The sequence below is a fragment of the Populus trichocarpa genome, chromosome 6, assembly GCF_000002775.5.
Source record: "Populus trichocarpa isolate Nisqually-1 chromosome 6, P.trichocarpa_v4.1, whole genome shotgun sequence".
Classification (NCBI taxonomy): Eukaryota; Viridiplantae; Streptophyta; class Magnoliopsida; order Malpighiales; family Salicaceae; genus Populus; species Populus trichocarpa.
In genome coordinates this window covers 23,232,359-23,251,214 of record NC_037290.2, presented here as the reverse complement: position 1 = coordinate 23,251,214, position 18,856 = coordinate 23,232,359, and the positions used below count along the sequence as shown (strand labels likewise).

Sequence of the window (18,856 nt, the reverse complement as noted above, 5' to 3'; positions counted from 1 at the left end):
TCCAACACCCTTACCGTTAAAATGAGAAAAAAAAGCACCGAGGCTTGTAGTCCAGTGGTCCTGGCAGGGTTTCCCTGCCTCTGCCTCCTGGGTTCAAGCTCAGCGTACACGTCTGTTATCCCCGCGGTGTCTTACCTGTCTACTGGGCTTGTAAAGTGTTCAGTGGGTTCGGAAATTAGTCATGGTATATGCAAACTGTCCCGCACACCCCGGGATAAAAACAAAATAAGAAAAAAAAATATCACATTCTTTTTGTGAAGGACCATATTTCTTTATGGACTTATTCGTGGGCTGATTACTGGGTCTATTTTCTAAAAGAAGCCTATCAAGCTTCAAAATGGGACTGATACAAAAAAAAATAAAAAAATCATTGATTAACTTCAAGCGACGAGTCGCTATCCCGTAGATAAAGTACGAACAACAGCCGAACAAATAGCTGTAGTTGTCAAAAACTACAAGCCGTCTAAAATTCTAAGGCAAAAACGTCAAAAACAATGTCATATTGTCTGCTGCTGCTGCTGCTGCTGATACTCTTATCTCAATTCCCCCGAATGTTGTTAATGAAAGAAATCTAAAGACATTGTTATGAAACAGATACGTATCTTTTGAAAGAGAAAGAAATAAAAAAAGGGAGAGAACTTTAGAGAAAAAGATGGTGTGGGTGGTAAATAAGCAGGTGCAAATAGGGAAAGGGAAGAGATGTCACTTATGGTTAGGGGCATTATTATGCTGGCTTTGTTTCATGGTAGTCACTCCTAAAATCACTTTATCTCACAAACCTCTCCAGTTTGCTGACATGAGAAATTTCCTTGGTATGTTTGATTTTTCTTTGTAAAGTTCGTATCTTTTTAATCTCTTTTGATCATTTACTTGATTTTACTATCTGGGTTCGATTGTGTTTTTTTTGGGTGCAGGAGTGCCTAATACTTTGAATGTGATCACCAATTTCCCTTTTTTGCTTGTTGGTGTTGTGGGGTTTGTGCTTTCTCTTCAAGGATGCTTTTTTAACATAAGGTAATTTAGTATTAACTATTGTTGGTGTGTGTGAGAGGGGGATTTCTTTGAGTTTGCTTTTTTTTTTTTATTATGAGATTGTTGTGGTTTGTCGCTACAGTTTGAAAGGAGAGGTTTGGGGCTGGGCACTATTTTATGGTGGAATAGTGGGTTTGGCTTTTGGTTCTGCTTACTATCATCTCAAGCCTGATGACAGTAGAGTAATGTGGGACACCTTACCGGTTAGCATTGCTATTTTGCTTCACAATTCTCTTTGTTTTCTTGCCTTTTTTTTTCTCTGTTTTTGTGGTAAAAAATGTATGAAAGGAAAGTGAATTAGCGTATATCACTTTTCTTTAACCGCCACCGGACTTGGGTAAAGCAGCCCCGTGGTGCACTTGCCGGAAACTCCTTGCCGAGGGCCTGTGCACCCCAGAATTAGTCGGGCCTTGGCGTGTTTATCAGCTCTTTCTTTTATCACCACCATCTTTTTGCTTGCACGACATGTTTTTGTTAATCAATTTCTTAATGTGCATTGCTAAATGCAGATGATGATAGCATATTCTTCACTTTTCTCTAGTTTCATGGCAGAGAGAGTGGGGCAAAGGGCTGGATTGAGTTGCTTGTTTGGATTACTATTTGCTGTTTTGTTTAGCACAGCTTATGCAAGGTTGGTTTCTACTTCCTGGTTTCAATGCTGAACCAGTTGTTTAGTTGATTGTATCTCTTATGTCAAGGAATATCTATAGCTTTCTGCTGAATATGAGTTGCTACTTGCTAGTTGGTTGCAGAACATTTAATGATCTTCGATTGTGCATGATGTTCCAGTTGATTCCATGTGTAGCTATACCGGCCATGACTTTTTTATACCCACCCAAATACACACATTCAAGATATTGGCTTTGGGCAGCAGGTATCTGATGCTCTATCTGATTCTCTTTTAATTGTTATTCTTAGTTATTAAAGAATGCAACACATTGAAGGTGCATCTGTGTATTTCATTACAAAATGCCTCTATTTCATGATTCTTGTACAAATAGAGTGAAGTGAAATATTGGTAATTGAGCTACTCAATGGATCTATGCAACACATTTATGTGCCACCGTATTGATTCAAAAGACAACACCATTTCATAATTTTGTTGTAAATTGAGTGAAGTGAGAGATTGGTAGCTGAACAATTCGATGAAGCTATAAGAATATTCATGAACTGTTAAGTTGGAGAATTGTGAAAATCTGAACTTTTGATGAAGGGATGTTCATATAATGAAAGATACGTTTTTTTGTGATCAGTAATAAACAAATAATATAATTTAAAACTGAATTTTACCAACATTAAAACAACAACAACAACAACAACATATACTGCAACCCAGATTGTGGACGATTTATATCAAATGAAATCAAACTTGCTCTCTCCTTCTCTCTTTATCTCCCTGTGCCCACATCTTCAAGTTTGAAGTGTTGATAAAAAGTTCTGGTTATGGCGGAACAAATTGTATGAACTTATCCTCCCATGCCATGTTCTCAACTAATATCTCATTACGTTCCCTAGCATGTTTTACTTAGTACATCTCTGTGTGACTTCTGTTGAAAACAATTTGGTAGTCAATCACTGTCATTTTAACTTCTTATGTTGACCTTTTATTTTCACATTGCTATGTGTTTGGTTAATATTATTTTCAAATGCATGTAGAATATCCTTCTCATATCCTAGAGTGTATTTAGGAAAAAGAAAAGGCCAAAAAGCAATGCAATTTGATCTGCAGTAGTAATTAGCCTTGTTATAAATGAGAGTTATGAATATAACATATAGGGTATATTCACTTGGCTCAAGTTTAGCTGCTTTAGGTGTTTGCTGTTTGATTGAATTAAGCTTAAATTAGATTTGTTGGATATTTGCTTGATGCTCGAATTTCATCTTTTTAATGGTTTATGGGTAGTTATCTCTCACTCATATGAATAGTTTTGACCTTTGTAAAAACATCACTTGTGCAAAATTTGCTTGTTCAATAAGAAAAGCTATTTGTGGAAGATAAATGAGATATTCAGTGCTACCTGAAGATTTTTCTCTATTGTTTATGATGAGAAGTGATAGGATAGGCAAGAGTATTTGGATATGCACCCTTCTAAACAAAACTGTTAGTAAAAGAGCTGCAAACATTTAATTGTATATTCCTTTTTTCAGTTTAGTATTCTGCTTCTTGCACCCCTGTTTTTTCTTTTGACGATTTTTTCCTTGAATGCCTTTTAGTTGTAATAAATAATGCATACTTGGACGAACTCCGTATAGTTGTGGGTTCTGGTAGCTTTTTTTTTTTTATTCCATGCTCATCTATTTCTAAATCTTAACACCTCGGGCTACAGGTGTTTGCCTTTTAGCCAAGTTTGAAGATGCTCTTGACAAGAAAATATACAATGCAAATCGGTACTTTATCAGCGGTCACTCCTTGGAGCACTTGTGCTCGGCAGCAATTCCTGTTTTGTTCGCAATTATGCTCATACACAGAACCATTAGATGTCAAAGGTATGTAAACTCTGCAACTTAATGAATTAGATAAGCTGAAGTCAACTTGCTGTCACGTGGAATTTGCAAAGGAGTCTTATTAGTGGTACACAAGGCCATTTCTTTTGCATTATCAAAGATGGCTGAGGTGCACTTTTGCGCCACGAATATTGTCTTGCTTTATAAAACCATTTTGTATGGCCATGTGTAATTGTTACTTCTTTTTCTGTCATAGCAATGGCCTTGTCTCCCTTTATTCTGTGTAGATGGTCCTCTCTTCACATATGATCTCAACTGCCTCGAGTTGTTGTGTTTGCAGTCCATTTGTTTTGTTTTGTTTTGTTTAGATCTTTTTGCTAATAAAAGGCTAAATAGGCACTAACATGTTCCTGGCTAATAACAGATTAGGTGATTTGAAAGAGCGCCCGCGTCCTTGAAGAAAATGGAGTGAAGACTTTCATTTCTGGTGCTGCTGCCAACAGGTGCCTTAGCAATCAGTGTAGGAAGAACATTAAAATGTAGAAACCGATCTACATGAAATCTTTTCCCCGATGTTATTTTCAATGTGCAAGATATATCTTCATTCCGAGTTCTCACACATTTCTATCGCCCCTCCATTCCAGCCTTTAATCGTCAATTTTCCTGGCAGAATGCAGTAGAAATAAAGTTCATATCACGAACAATGCCCCCTTACATCAACTTGATTTTGTTCTTCGACATGAACTGCACTCCTCCACCCAGTAGCATTTTCCCTGGTAACATAATGGCAGTTGCTGTAGAAAAGGACAGTAGAGGTTCTCACATTGCTGCATTTCAAGCACAGCTCATAATTCAGATACAAGGTCGATGTGGCCTTCATTCTTTGTAGGCCTTAAACCAGTTATTTCATGCCCTACGTTGTTGACCTGTAATTTTTTTGAAAGTAATTTTTTTTTTTTTAATATTGAGATTAATCTTGTGATGAAGTGATGGACTTTAATGAGTTCAATAATATATATATATATATATATATATATATATAAAGACCTATTTAAAATAAAATTTTAATTTTTTTTTAGCAAAAACCCAATATTGGGCAAAACAAGTTCGGTCAAGTGCACGTGTAGCAACATAATGAAATTAATAGCAATGGGGCAAAGTTTTTTTTATTATTAATATGAATGTAAGAGTTAATTATAATTTATTTTTTATAATTCCTTGAAACTATTTAATTAGCCATCATAGTATAAAAATTAATCAAATGATGCCTTACTTTGGCTCATACATATTTATGTTGTTAATATATTTATTAATACATTTTAACATTATTTTTTAAAAATAATTATGTTCTAACAATTTGAATATACATTTAATTATTAATTTAGTTGTACACATATATTAGGTTGTATATTTTGTTATGGCTTTTTTATAGGAAAACCAAAAATAAATCTTGTCTAGAAATTCAAATGTCTAATGAAATAAAATTAAAAAAAAATGTTTTAAACTTTTTCGTACTCATATATCCACATTTATCTTGTATGTCATTTTTTTATAATCAAAATGTCCTTAGAATCACTAAAATAAAATTTAATTTTCAATAAAATAATAAAAAATAAAAAATTAAGAAACTTGAAAAATAAAAACAATAGAAATCAGCGTATAGAAAAAAACAAAGATCTTGCGCGCGGGCCTAGCCTGGGTATTTAGCGCGCTTGGGCCTTTGAAACAAAGCACATGTGAGTGGGCTTTCTATCTCAAGTCCGTGCGTGTAGGTCAGGTCATTTATCAAAAAAATTTAAATAAATAAGCAGACAATGTGTCGTCTGGTTTTCTAGAATCTAACCATCATCGTGGTTGTCAAAAATATAGGTTTGATCTTTTTGCCTAAAAACCAATTCTGACTTAAAAACACTTAATAAATTTTTTCTCTCTTTTAACCATGATATGTTTTTGTAGTGAAGATTAAGATTTGAAACAACTATCATCAAACTATTATAATTAAATAGAACTCATTAACATTAAGATATATGATTTTCGTGCTTGAAATCAATGCAAATAAATGATTTTCTCTCTTCAACCTAAATTTATTGACTTTCTCCTTCGTTTCTCTTTTCTAACTTACGGGCACTAAAATTTAAAAGAAATGAACCTTTTGTTCAAACTTGAAACTACAAAAATTACAGACTACAGAAACTATTTAGTCACCTAATGATGAACTTATAACTAATCAAGCATATTGATCAACAATGGGGATTGGAAGATTAAGAATTGTATGGCACATGGATGGCACACACTGTGACTGTTCTTACAAGACAAACATGCTCATGCTTTCACATGTAATTTTGTTGCTTTTCGGCTGAACTTTTCTGTGGCCATGTATCATATACTAACATGCATGTTCACGTGCATTTGCTTAGAGGGGTTGCGGCCTTGTTGTCACTGCGTACCAACCTGGAGAAGACGAACCAAAATCACCTGTGTAGTTCGATCCAATTTGACCTCAATCTTGCAGGTGTATCTTTTTTTTTTTTAATTAATATAGATGTCCGAACAATCTTCCATGTACTCTAACTAATCTCATGGATCTTGAAGTTAACAATCATATAACTTCTGTTGAATGCTATCTTCAGAATCTCAGAATCATGCCAAGTCTGGTAATGGTGCCGAGCTTGCTATCTTCAGAATCTCTTCTTCTCTCATCATCGAGGGATGGCTATATGCTGACACTTCACATCATTGCGTATTGCAGCACTACTTTTGCAGATAAAACATGCATCCAGTCTGTGTAGAGCACACACAGATGCTGACATGAAACCCATTCTGGTGCCACCATAAGTCAAAATGTCTTTGTGGCGTCGGTGGATGTCTTAAAACGGGTTTTATTGCCGGTGAGAATCCGAACAGTGTTCTTCTCACAAGAAAAACTAGCTTCTTACCGCTAGACTCAACCCTTGCTGGTAGGTAAAAATATGCTAGTCACCGGAAAGAGTAAACATTCCTATTATTAATGATTTTTTATGTTTTTTTTAATATATATTGAACACCTGTGATACATTTCATAAACATAATGTAAACACTGTAATGGAAGAATGAGCATTTACATTATGACAGCTTGGTTGGGCCTTGGCCCACAATCCACAGATTCATGGGCTGGCAATTCTTATGAATATGAGCCTGTAAAGATGATTGCTGTCTATCTTCTCTATTACCTCCTCCTTCTTATACCGTCACGTGACCCGTCGCATATCCAATTTTCTTCATATAAATTATAGAAAATTTCTTAGATCAAGATATAATCTTAAGTCCTTTAGGTCAATTGCGAATATTCTCACTCAATACCCTTTCTCCATTTTCTTTAGGAAACATGCATATTTTTTTAATCAATTGTAAAAATACAAAATCAATATTAATATTAAACTTCATTAATAGTTAAATAATGAAGTTTAATATTAATTGTAAAAATACAAAATCACTTTTTTTAGGAAACATTTGCCAATAAAAACTTCATTAATTATAAAATAAACTAGATAAGAAAAGCATAAATATTATCTAAATAATACTTGAAAAGAAGAAGAAAATAGTTAAATAAGGGCCAACCTTGAAATTCAAAAAATATATTTCAGTATAAATGAATCTTCTCCATGAATAGAACTAAAGTATAATTTTTTCAAGAAATATCAATATTATATATGTACATTTTATCACACGATGAAAATTGAATTACATGAGTACATTTTGTCATATAATAGGGATTAAAAAATAATTAAACGCATTATATTAGAGATTAATATGCATTAATCTAATTTATCTTATCCCTTTATTTTTCAAATATTCCCGAAACTCTATTACTAAACGCATAAATCTAAACCTAACCATGTGTAAAACTTTCACCTACCAGTCTCAAATCTCTTTTAAATAAATGTCAATTTTTTAACCCAAATCATCAAATATATTCACTGTTGTTATAGATTACGGGTAATTAAAGGTTTGAAGGTAAAATTGTGGTTTTAGCGACTATTGACAATTGAAGCATACCGACGTACTGTTGACTTTTGTTTACCCTTACATTTTTTTTTTTTTTTTTTTTTTTTACCCTTACATTTTAATTGATATTAACCAACTATTTAATCCGCGATTCAACATAGATAAGATTTTTTTTTAGTAAAAATAAATAAATATATAGAGTTTTTTAATATCTTTTTATATAGCAAATAAAAAAAATTGAAGAACAAAATTAAAATTAAAAATATTTAATTTAAAAAACAATTAAAAAAACTCCAAATAACCATGTTAACCTGTCAAATCTATATAAGATTTTTTTTATATCAAACAATATTTAAAATAAAAAGATTGTGGGTGAGATTGAAACAAAAAATAGCCATAATTGTTTGATAACAGACGGAGGTTACTTTTCAAGTAAAAAAAAAATCAATCAAATAATAAAATGATGTATTTTTATTTTTTATTTTTAGGGATTAAAAATACATTAAAATAAAAATAAAAACCGGCTAGGTATCCACGCACCTAACCCATAAAGGCCTGGCTCACGCGCTAGGCCCATGAAAAAAGCCTGGCCAATGAGCCAAGCCTCTTTTTTTTTTTTTTTGCCAACGCTTGAGGGCAGATGACTTGTAGACAATGCATCTTCTAGTAGCTTAGTTTTCGGCAATCATGGCTTGTTGGAAAATCAAGCCCTAGATGTTTTTTTGGCTAGAAAATTCGATTCTCAACTAATTTTTAATCAAAAATATCTAGAAAACATCTTGGTTGTCTTGATAAACTCATTCACGACCTCAAAAAACCCAAAACATTATACAAAAATCTGTAATCAATTCAAAACTAAAAAGTTTTTCTTAACCCAGACCTATTTTTTGGGTGATTTGAAGGTAAAAAAACACTTAAGTGAGATTTTCTTTATTAAAAGAAACTAATTAACACCAAAATCAACTATATTAGTTGCTAGAATTAATTTAAATTTTGTTAATGTACACAAAGGCCATGAATAATAGCACAGCGTAACTTTATTTTTCTGCAATAATAATAAAAAAAGAAAAGATAGAAGACGGAATTCTTCTGCTGTAAAAAATTCAAATCTAGGAGAACCAACATGCATTGAATGTGCGTTTTGTATTGGGATAATATCATATTAATTACATCTTGATTCTATTATTAATATACCACATCATCATTTCATATGAGCAAATTTTAAAAAATTCAATTTTGTGTTTCTTTCTTTCCTGCAAATCTCAGTTCTAAAAAAAAAAACCACAGCCCACCTTCTTGTTTTGAGAATTGAGATTTATATGGAAGAATGAAAGAGAATATTTTTGAACTTTTCTCAGAATTGTTGACGTTGAATGATAATATGGCATAATAATAATGGGATCATGATATAATTAATAAGAATATTACTTTTACTTAGTTTTATATACCATAAATTTCTCTTAATTGGGTGAAATTTTTAAAGGTCCTAGTTCATAAATTGCACCATAGAAATTACACTAGGATCGTTGGCATTTGGAAACACGGTTGTACCTGCGTTTTTAAAAAAAATTATTTTTTTGTTAAAAATTATTTTTTATGTGTTTTGGATCGTATTGATGTGCTGATTCAAAAATAATTTTTTTAAAATAAAAAAACATCATTTTGATGTATTTTGACACGAAAAACATTTTGAAAAACAACTGAAACCATACTTCCAAACAGACTATTCGGGATAAGAAAAAATAAAAGAAAAAAACTTGATTAATTCAATAAAAAACTTGGTTGATTTACTAATACCCTCATATTGTTGACTGTTTGAAATTTTTTATATATAAATTAATATCATTTTAATTTTTTCAAAAATAAATTAATAAATTAATACGGATTGATCTTCTAGACATCATGCCGATCTTCCAATTAGTATTTACAACCATGGAAGAAACAACATCATCTTGCAGTAAAAAACATTTTTTTATGGGTTTTAATAAGATTTTTTTTTAAAAAATAAGTTTTTAGCTTAGAGATACGCAGCAATTTAATTTATTGATACCCATGTGTTCCATCAAAAATACCAAGTTTCATCATTTAAAACGCAAGCCACATGTTTGCACAAGGGGAAGGTAAAAGATAGATAGCAGTCCTCGACTTGTTATTTTCATAGTGTTTGTTTATTTTAATAAAAAAATATTAACATTTTTAAAACAACTTAAAAAGATTAATTTAATATTTTTAAATGAAAGTAAAAACAATTTAAACACTTTCCCTGTTAATGAAAGCGTTCCTCTATCACATGCAATTTAAGAAATTCTAGAATGTTATTACCTGCTCATTCTTGTTTTTAAATTCATAGTTTTTAAATCTAGTTTGATGGATCACGGATTTTGACCGTATCATTCTAGATCGATTCTTTTTTTTTATAAAATAAAATAATGTTGTTTTTATTTAAAAAATAATTTATTAAATTATCGGGTCAACCTGTGTTTCTGACAGGGTCACCCAGAGTTTTTCCTTCCTTTATTTTTCTAACTCAGCTTGATTCATTCCCGAATTGATCAGATGCCGGATCAACCTGTTAGGTCAAAATTAAAATAAAACTATGTTTAAAATTAAAATAAATACAAAACAAAAAAGATATATAAGAGAGAGAGTATTTCAGTATAGGTAAAAATATTTTTATTATTTTTGATGGAATCTTAGAAATAATATTTTCTTTTATTATACATCCTTTTATTTTCAAAGCAAACTCTACGACTAGCTAGATTTTGGGAAAAAACAAAAACAAAACGTCAAATGTATTATGGGAATTGAGTTTGTACTTTTTTACCCATGAATTCAATGAAAGGTATCCTTCCTCGAATCATCGACCTGGACTTACTATACACATTAATTAAAATGGACACGACCTAGTAAATAAGTCATATGCCACTCTATTATTTTAATTAATAGTTAATTGATTCCTACGTACCACCTTCATATTTTAATTGAAATGCTTCTACTTTACTATTATACACATTATAATAGAATATACATGCACATAGATTAGATAGATTTAATACGAACACTTCATATTTACGAGATTTGAAGCTCAACATTTCCCAAGGCTTTCTTGTGGTCGCCACGAGGTCAACAACTTTTAAATATTGTATTTTAAAGTATATTTTTTAAGAAATAAATCTAAATAATATATTTTTTATTTTTTAAAATAACTTATTTTCGATATCAGCCCATCAAAACAATAAAAAACAATTTTAATTGTTTTAAATAGTATTGTTTGGAAGGCTATTTCAATCGACCCTCAAGTATAAAAGCCCTGCATCATTGGTTCACGTTGCACCCAATTCAGATTAATTATTTTTAATATAAAAAAATTAGAAAGAATCATTAATGTGTCTATTTAATAGAAAATAATTTTAAATTAAATAAGGGTTAATTTAATATAATCTAGTTGATTTAACCGATATAAAAACAACCTATAAAAAAAAACATAGTTTCAAAATTGTTTTTAAGAAAGATTGAATTAACCACCTCTTCTTTTTTGTCTTAAAAGTTAATGTTAAAGTTGAAAGCACTAGTTCGTTCGTAAGAAGAAAAGAAAAGAAAATCTCGAGTCCGCGAAGGGCTGAGGCATTGACACATCGTTACTGTTTCTCTTTATTCTCACAGGATTGAACCCCACAGCTTCACGCTAGTGTCGGTGGCCCTGGCTAAGTACATAATTCGTCACTCGTCTTAGGCTTTTCTGCTCAGAACATGAAAGCTTCCTTCATAATATATATATATATATATATATATATATATATATATATATATATATATATATATATATATATATATATATATAATTATGAGACACTCATACTGACCTAATAATCAAAAGGGCCTTGCAAATAGAACCTCGAGAGCAGCATAGTCAATGGGGTAATTATTGACTTGGGATTTAAGTTAAGTTGGTGTCTGGTGACTGTCTGGGATTGTTAAGTTATTTTCGCCTAGCCTGAAGCAATGCCAGGATTTTGATACTATTTTCGAGAGACGTCGGTGGTTTCTCAGTGCCCTTCGTGGGCAGGGATTTGGTAGATCTCTAGCTACCATTTCCAGTTGCCTTCCATCCATCAGTAACTTTGGTCTCACTACTGCTACTCCTGCTGTTCTTGCCTCTTGGTTCTTGAGTGCTTAGTTTTCTGTTAATGTATTTTTAATTGAAAAATATTTTGAAAAGAAAATTGTTATTATAATTGCAAAGAAATCTGGACGCACACCAAAGCAAAAGCCCAAATATTAAATGCAAAAAATCTCTACTGACTTGATTCTTCTCCATATCTTTGATGGCATTAAAAGGGAAAGAATATATTACATTTCACGCGGCCATGGTTAAGTTTTTTCCAAGATAAATCATCCATATTAAGAAACATGATGGATTGAAAGACATTCATGTGTTAGGTAGGAGAAATTCTTGTGATTTGGATGGTAGAAAATAACTGTAATTATACTTAGAAAAAAAAAAAAACAGAGAAAAACACCCGTACTTACAGATTCACAGCAGATAGAGGAGGGTTATGTTTGATTGCAAATTAAGGCAGGTTGTGAATATCATTAGAATTAGATGGGCTAACTTAATTGCAGATCTGTGAATAATACTCTTCAGTAAAGACCACAAAATCATGGATTCAAACCAAAGATCATATCATTACAGCTATTTCCCAGCGAGGCTTATGAAAAAAATTAGGGCAGAAAGTCAATTTAAGGTGAGTGATTAGACATGGCAACAGTACAAATCATCTTGGCATACCATAAAAATGTTCAAACTGCAAAATTAAACCACAAGCCGTATAGGACCACGACGACGGCAAAAATAACAAGACCCCACCCACCATCACGTGTCAAGCACCGAGCCAGACCCGAACACCATGCTTGGCTAGATGTCCCTCCCATCAAGATTACAAAATGGAAACTTGTCCTAAAGGTGAGAAAACACTGCAAGTAATCTCTAGTCAAGTCAGTAAATACTAGAGACTAGAGAGAGACTAGAGTGAGAGAGAGAGATTGCAGCTACCCCTCTCAAGAACAAAAGCTTTGCTTGCCAAGATTCTAACTTTGGTCTGCTGTAAGCATCCTTCCCTTTCTTGGTGCTTTGTCCCTATCCTCTCTTCCCTTTACATCCCCTCTCCTCGTTCTCTCCCTTCACAATTCGCACACAACTCTTGCTTGGCCAAAAAAGAAAAAGAAAAAGAAAAATGTCAGACAAGGTCTTTCCTTCTTCAAAACCAGCAGCCAATGGCACCGCCACGAACCCCACCACAACCACCACAAACAACCCACCACCTGCCACCACAAACAAATCCCACCTCTACAACCCTACTTCCCGCCTACCTTACCGTCCACAACCTCACACTCGCCGCCACCGTAGCCGTAGTGGCCGAAACATCTGCTGCTGCTGTTGTTTCTGGACAATCCTCACCATCCTCTTGCTCCTCCTCCTCGCTGCCATAGCCGGTGCTGCTCTTTACATCCTTTACCGCCCTCACCGCCCTTCCTTTACCATCACCTCCCTGCGTATCCACCGCCTTAACCTCACCACATCTCCCGACTCCTCCAGTTCCCATCTTTCCACTCTCTTTAACCTCACAATCATTTCCAAGAACCCCAATTCACATATCTCGCTAGACTATGAACCCTTCACTGTTTCTGCATTATCTGATGGTAATGATGTGTTCCTTGGGAATGGTACTTTACCTGCTTTTAGCTTGAGTAAAAAGAACCAGACAAGTTTTAGAAACGTTGTGGTTTCAGGGTCGAATGACCTTGACGTGGATGCAGTAAATTCATTGAGATCGGATCTGAAGAAAAAGAAAAGTGAAAATGGATCGGTAATGTTGAAGATTGAGATGGATACAAAGGTGAAAATGAAGGTGGGTGGATTAAAGACAAAGAAAGTTGGGATAAGAGTTACTTGTGATGGGATCAAAGGGTCTATACCAAAAGGTAAGACACCAACTGTTGCTGTTACTGCTAAGTCTGAGTGTAAGGTTGATCTAAGAATCAAGATTTGGAGGTGGACCTTTTGAAGCTTCTCCTTTCTGTTTTGTTTGTTTTTGTTTCTCTCTTTGGTTTTATATTTTTGTGGTTTGTAAACTTTTGAAAAGTATGAAAGTGCAAATTATGGATTGAGAAAAAAAAATGATTGAAATTGTGAGTAGGTTAATGAAAGGAAAAAAAAAATGGTATTGAAATTAAGAATTCTTTAAATTTTAATTATATTTTGGTGATTCAAGGTAGTCTTCTGTGTTCTTGGCTGATGTATGTTTAGTATTTTAGCATCAATGGTGTCTTCTTTCTTTTACAGTAATAATCCTTGCTCATAACTGGGATTTACCAGTTGTGTAAACATTGTTAAGCAGTAATTTTAGTGCATTAAAGGCCCTGGAACTGCTCTGCTCCAAATCTGGAGTTGTCAGATTCCAGAAGAGAGCAAAATGGGGTGGCTTGCTTGTGTTTTTTTTCCTTCAAGAAAAGGAATGGATGGGTCAGTGATGTGGGCATTTTTGGATCTTTTTTAGTGTGATAGTTGTTTGATCTGATGACTTTATTTTCGAAGTAGCTGGTTTATTTGGAATCATGTGTGGAGGTCACAACAAATGCAAGAGCACTGAAATTGATGGCAAAATCACTTTTCAACAATTTATGCAAGCAAATTGTGGAGATCTTTAATGGGGTCTTTCCCTGTTTATAGATGTTCTCGCTTCCCGGTAACCTGCAAGCAATGAATATTTTACATCTTTCTGCGAGGTAGCTTTTCTTTGATAAAATCATAAATGTGATGTTGTGATCTATGTGACATGCACAGTAGAGTAGAAATTCACATTAAAGTTTGGAGTACCAATAGCATAGACAATTGTCCTTGCATGGTGTAAGATCCAAGGCACGAAATAATGAATTGGAATTTAGCATTGCCTTTTTGTAAGTTTGTATCTACAGAAACTGAGCTGTTTAGGACAATCCAAGATGGGTGGTAAGAAGGACGAGGAGATTTTGGATATTTAAACAGGATGAGAGCACGCATAAACTTGTGAGCAAAACTCACTGTCTTCTTCACTGGATTGGTGTGAAATCTGGGTTCCACATCATTTAAAACAACTTGTTTTCCTTCTGATACATGGCACTCCCCCCCCCCCCCCCCCCCCTCTACTTGATGCGATAAAAGCTTAGCTAGATGAATCGTTGTTGACCCGTTTTCTGCCCTAAGCTTTCAACCAAGAGTTCAGTTTCCAATTTGCGAGGCAGGAGGGGGCAGAGCATGTGAAAGATGTGCAAATAGTCAAATCGTGGAGCACGAATTGCTTGATGGATACCACAAAATAAAAATAAAAATAAAAGTCACTTTCAGAAATTAAGGAGGAATAGAGTCTTCATTTTCAGTTTAGACTGAAGGCAAGCTTTCTCGATTGGACATGGCACCTAAATTTCTTTCTCTTGCTCCTTTCCTGAATTCAAACCGAGAACAAATCCCACTTCCATTAAACTCATGTCTCCAAGATTTGCAATGTTATTGCATGAACGCGTATATTAGCTTCCTTACTCGGTCGTACACCTTCCCCCCTCCCTGATATCTTTTTTCGATCATAGTTACAAGATTCAGCCTCACAGGTTGGGTGGATCAATCCATGGATTGACGATTAACCCAGGTTGTTTGAGGAAAAACAGATTATATGTATGACTTAATTAGTGGATGTTTTTACCGGTGGAAGAAGGTTAAGCCCGAAAAAAAGATCTGATCCAGTCAAACCAACATAATAATTAAAAGAGATATTTTTTATATGACCATTAAATCAGACTCCAATTCTTATTATAGAAAAGCTTGGCTGGTCTATCCATTGCAGGAATTTGCTCAAATTAGGATTTGAAGATTCTATTTGATTTAGTTCTGTTATTTTTCCTTGATTATTCTAGATCTTTATGATTTTTAGGGATCTTTTTGTTTTGTTTTAAATTCAATTTCAAGCCTATATAAAGATTTGCAGCCCTCCTAGAAAGATAGATTTCAGATCAATATTTTATAAATAAAATTAAGATTTTAGATTTTTTTTATATTTTAACTCTATTTCAATCTTTAAATGAATGCTGTTATCCTTCTTGTGCTCTCGCTTGCATCAATTACATTATGCTTTCCCCTTGGAAGATCCAAAACACCACGCTGCTGCTGCTACAAAAATAAGGTTAGCAGGTGAATGAACAAGATTAAAAAAAAAAAAAGGCATTGGATAATTGAAAAGGTAAAAGCATCAAACCAGCAAGGGAACAACTCAATCTAATACGAAATTTTGTCGTACAATTTTATATGTTATCTTTTGGGAAATCAAGTTTCATCTCGATCCCATGATGAGAAACGGTGTGTTTAATTCGGGTGCACGTGGCCTTTGTGTACTTGGGATTTGAGAGAGAAAAGAACAATCATCAATCACATTGAGCTCAAGGACACTTGAATTGGATTATGATCCTTCTATTGGATTATGATCCTTCTCTTGCAAGTGAAAAGTGGAGAATCAAAAGTTTAACACGCACGATGTTTTTTTTTTTTTTAATTAATTGAGCTTTGCACTAAACCTCATTAATTGGAATATATTCCCAGGGAAAAAGCAAGGCTCTTCTGATTGCTGGTCTCACTTTCATGTCCAGGAGGAAACACAAGATTCCTCCACTCTAGATCTGGTTTTATAAAGCTTGCCAGACTTGCTTTAGAAGTAAGAAATTCGTGCCCTAATGGTGGTGGGGCCTATTAATGGGTCCAAGGATGTGATCGTCTTATCAGAGACTTCATGGTTCAAGGTTATGAGTGTGTACTGATAACCTCAAGGATTTCATACAAAGGAAACATTCTGCCATTTGGTTCCGAGAGCTAGTACTTACTACAGTCCACACCATATGTTCTCTCTACTAAAATGGTAGTAATCAAAGTAAAAACAAAAAACACAGAGAGGAAGCTGAGGATCCCACTATGGAACAATTTGCCAAGTGGTGAGCCAGTGAGTCAGAGTGGCAATGGTTCAAGGTTATGAGTGTACTGATAACCTAAAAGGATTTCATACAAAGGAAACATTCAGCCATTTGGTTCCGAGAGATGGTACTTACTACTGTAAAGGAAGAACATCACCGAAAACATGTCCACACCATAAGTTATCTTACTAAAATGGTAGTAATCAAAGTAGAAAAGCACAGAGAGGAAGCTGAGGATCCCACTATGGAACATTTTGCCAAGTGGTGAGCCAGTGAGTCAGAGTGGCAATGTTGTTGGTGATGTCGTCGATGGAATCACTCCTTAACGCCACCACAATGCCTTCTGGATAACTTTCTTTTGCCTCCTCCAACAGGACTTGGAAGATTTCACATTCCATGTTGTTGGATATCTTCGTCTCTGAGTAACCTCTTTTGTTTTGTTTAAAAGAAAAATGAAGATGAAAAAAAGATCAATCCTGACATTTGCTACTGCAGAAGCTACAAAACACACACACAACTATACTTTCAAGGACGTTCAAGATGAGTTAGATAGGCTGAACTACCTCTTGCTTAAACGATCGTACAAAACAGAATTGTCAGTTTGCAGAACCACAACTTGATCAAACCATCGCTCTGGAAAGAAATCACAACCATGATAGTCCACTATGTTTCCACCTTCTTCCATTATATCTTCGAGTTCATCACACACCTACCTCCCGCCCCAAAAAAGGTAATATAAATTTTAGAAAATGAACATCCTGAAAATTTGACTAACATTTCAAATATCCATGTTAACATAGGAAATGAGATTGAAGTTCGGTAATATATGGGGTGTTACCAGGTCTTCATTAATTATGTAGCAGTCAAACTGGTCATCCCATCCATCATGCAAGTTCTTCTCTTTGACCAAATCTCCAATATTAATGTGGCGGAACTGGGTGGCCTCTGCCAGAGCAGATGCGGTAGTTGTTTTTCCAGTTCCGGGTGTGCCAGTTATCAATATGTTTGGTTTCTTCCTCATGTCACTATCTCCTTGTGCCATGCTAACTGCTTTTCTCACGAATAAAACTATCAATTTGGATAATTACACGAAACTAAATTTATAAAGTGAGAATGAAAGTCATGAGAGCAAGAGAGACTCAAAGCCACCGACAAGAAGCAGAGCCACCGACGAGAACAAACGAGAACAAGAAGGACACAGTAAGAGCATGTTGAAAACCGAAATCAGCTAAATTAAACTTATGCTTTTTCCAAAAACTGCACCAAACCCAGGCAAAAAATCCCTTTTGATACTCAAGAAATTCTAAAATTGGGGACATATGCTTAACCTTCCAAACAAATACAACAACTCCATACATTTAAACACCAAGAATTATTAAGAACATACACAGAGCCTTAACCCCAACAAACCATAAAGACCACTGCCAACGTATTTCATCAACAAAATTAGGAAAAATACCACATATCTTATAATCTACTAGCCCCTCAAACACTCAGAACAAATATAAAGATTATACCTTGGGGGTGGGGGTCTTTGGAGATTTTAGACCCTAATTAACCTTGGTTGGAGCTTTCCCCTTCTATTCCACGCCTTAACGCCCTCTGAAAGTAGTAGGATTTCTGCTGCAGGAGGCAAGAGGAGCTGCGGCGGTTGGTGGCGGAAAATATTACTGGTGGCAGGTAACTTTAAATTGTTTTTTTTTTTATTAAGTTTAATTGTGGTGGGCCTCATGTTTTGAATATGGGCCTTGAATTTAAACCTTTTTATTGGGCTGTGAGCTTTTAAGCCCTAAAATTTGGTCCTTAAGATGTTAATGGGCCACCACCTAATATGACTTCAGAGGGTTTTCTTCTTCTTCTTCTTCTATGTTCTGCATGACCCATACCAGATATAACTCCATGGTGAGGACAGAGAACGACAAAAAAATTCCTTAATTTGTGAGTGTTTTGATAAAGACCTCAAGCTGTTGGACAAATCTAGAAGACGTGACATTAAAAATATTATAGACCCAATCACAAAATATTACTTAAGCCTGCATTAGAAAAATCTTTATTGTAATTTATAGAGGGATGATGTATTATCTACTAATTAAAAGTCAGTATCAAGTCAATCATAAAGTCGTAATTTAATATCATGGTTAATAAAAAAAAACATAATAATCTACAAGAGTCTGAGTAATGAGACTAGTTGTACAAGAAAAAAATACATTACCCCTAGTGTATCCTATCATGATAAGTCACATCGTTGGTTGATTTTTTTATATATCATGTTTCTATCTGTTGATCTCATCTAAGGTTCAAAAAAAATCTATGTTCGTGAGAAAGTTTTCATCTTATTAGGTTAAATCCTAATTGTTTCAGGGTTTAAATTTTAACATCATATTTATTTTCTATTTGGTATCTC

General features: G+C 34.1%; 3 protein-coding genes across 7 annotated transcripts; 2 read left to right on the top strand and 1 right to left on the bottom strand.

Moving 5' to 3' along the window:
• Positions 1 to 465: 465 nt before the first annotated feature.
• LOC7462258 (uncharacterized) lies at positions 466 to 4,437 on the top strand. 2 transcript variants are annotated; one of them, XM_002309466.4, is made up of 7 exons: positions 468 to 812; positions 915 to 1,014; positions 1,115 to 1,235; positions 1,542 to 1,663; positions 1,785 to 1,906; positions 3,360 to 3,519; positions 3,902 to 4,437. In XM_002309466.4, the coding sequence occupies exons 1-7, from the start codon at positions 653 to 655 to the stop codon at positions 3,933 to 3,935; spliced, it is 819 nt and encodes a 272-aa protein (XP_002309502.2). In that variant the 5' UTR covers positions 468 to 652; the 3' UTR covers positions 3,936 to 4,437. The 2 variants fall into 2 exon arrangements, with proteins under 2 accessions (XP_024458940.1, XP_002309502.2); XM_024603172.2 differs by lacking the exon at positions 1,115 to 1,235 and having other exon boundaries at positions 466 to 812; positions 1,574 to 1,663.
• A 7,861-nt stretch (positions 4,438 to 12,298) lies between these two features.
• Positions 12,299 to 13,736, top strand: LOC7470698 (NDR1/HIN1-like protein 13). Its single transcript, XM_002309465.4, has one exon. The coding sequence runs from the start codon at positions 12,696 to 12,698 to the stop codon at positions 13,524 to 13,526; it is 831 nt and encodes a 276-aa protein (XP_002309501.1). The 5' UTR covers positions 12,299 to 12,695; the 3' UTR covers positions 13,527 to 13,736.
• A 2,762-nt stretch (positions 13,737 to 16,498) lies between these two features.
• Positions 16,499 to 18,137, bottom strand: LOC7462257 (adenylate kinase isoenzyme 6 homolog). Of its 4 annotated transcripts, none has more exons than XM_024603001.2 (4): positions 17,970 to 18,137; positions 17,291 to 17,499; positions 17,016 to 17,161; positions 16,499 to 16,881 (listed from the first exon to the last, which is right to left on the bottom strand). In XM_024603001.2, exons 2-4 carry the CDS (start codon positions 17,492 to 17,494, stop codon positions 16,695 to 16,697), a joined length of 537 nt encoding a protein of 178 aa, XP_024458769.1. In that variant the 5' UTR covers positions 17,495 to 17,499; positions 17,970 to 18,137; the 3' UTR covers positions 16,499 to 16,694. The 4 variants fall into 4 exon arrangements, with proteins under 4 accessions (XP_024458769.1, XP_024458772.1, XP_002308558.2 ...); XM_024603004.2 differs by having other exon boundaries at positions 17,291 to 17,495; positions 17,970 to 18,134; XM_002308522.4 differs by having other exon boundaries at positions 17,291 to 17,502; positions 17,970 to 18,133.
• Between the last annotated feature and the right edge of the window lie 719 nt (positions 18,138 to 18,856).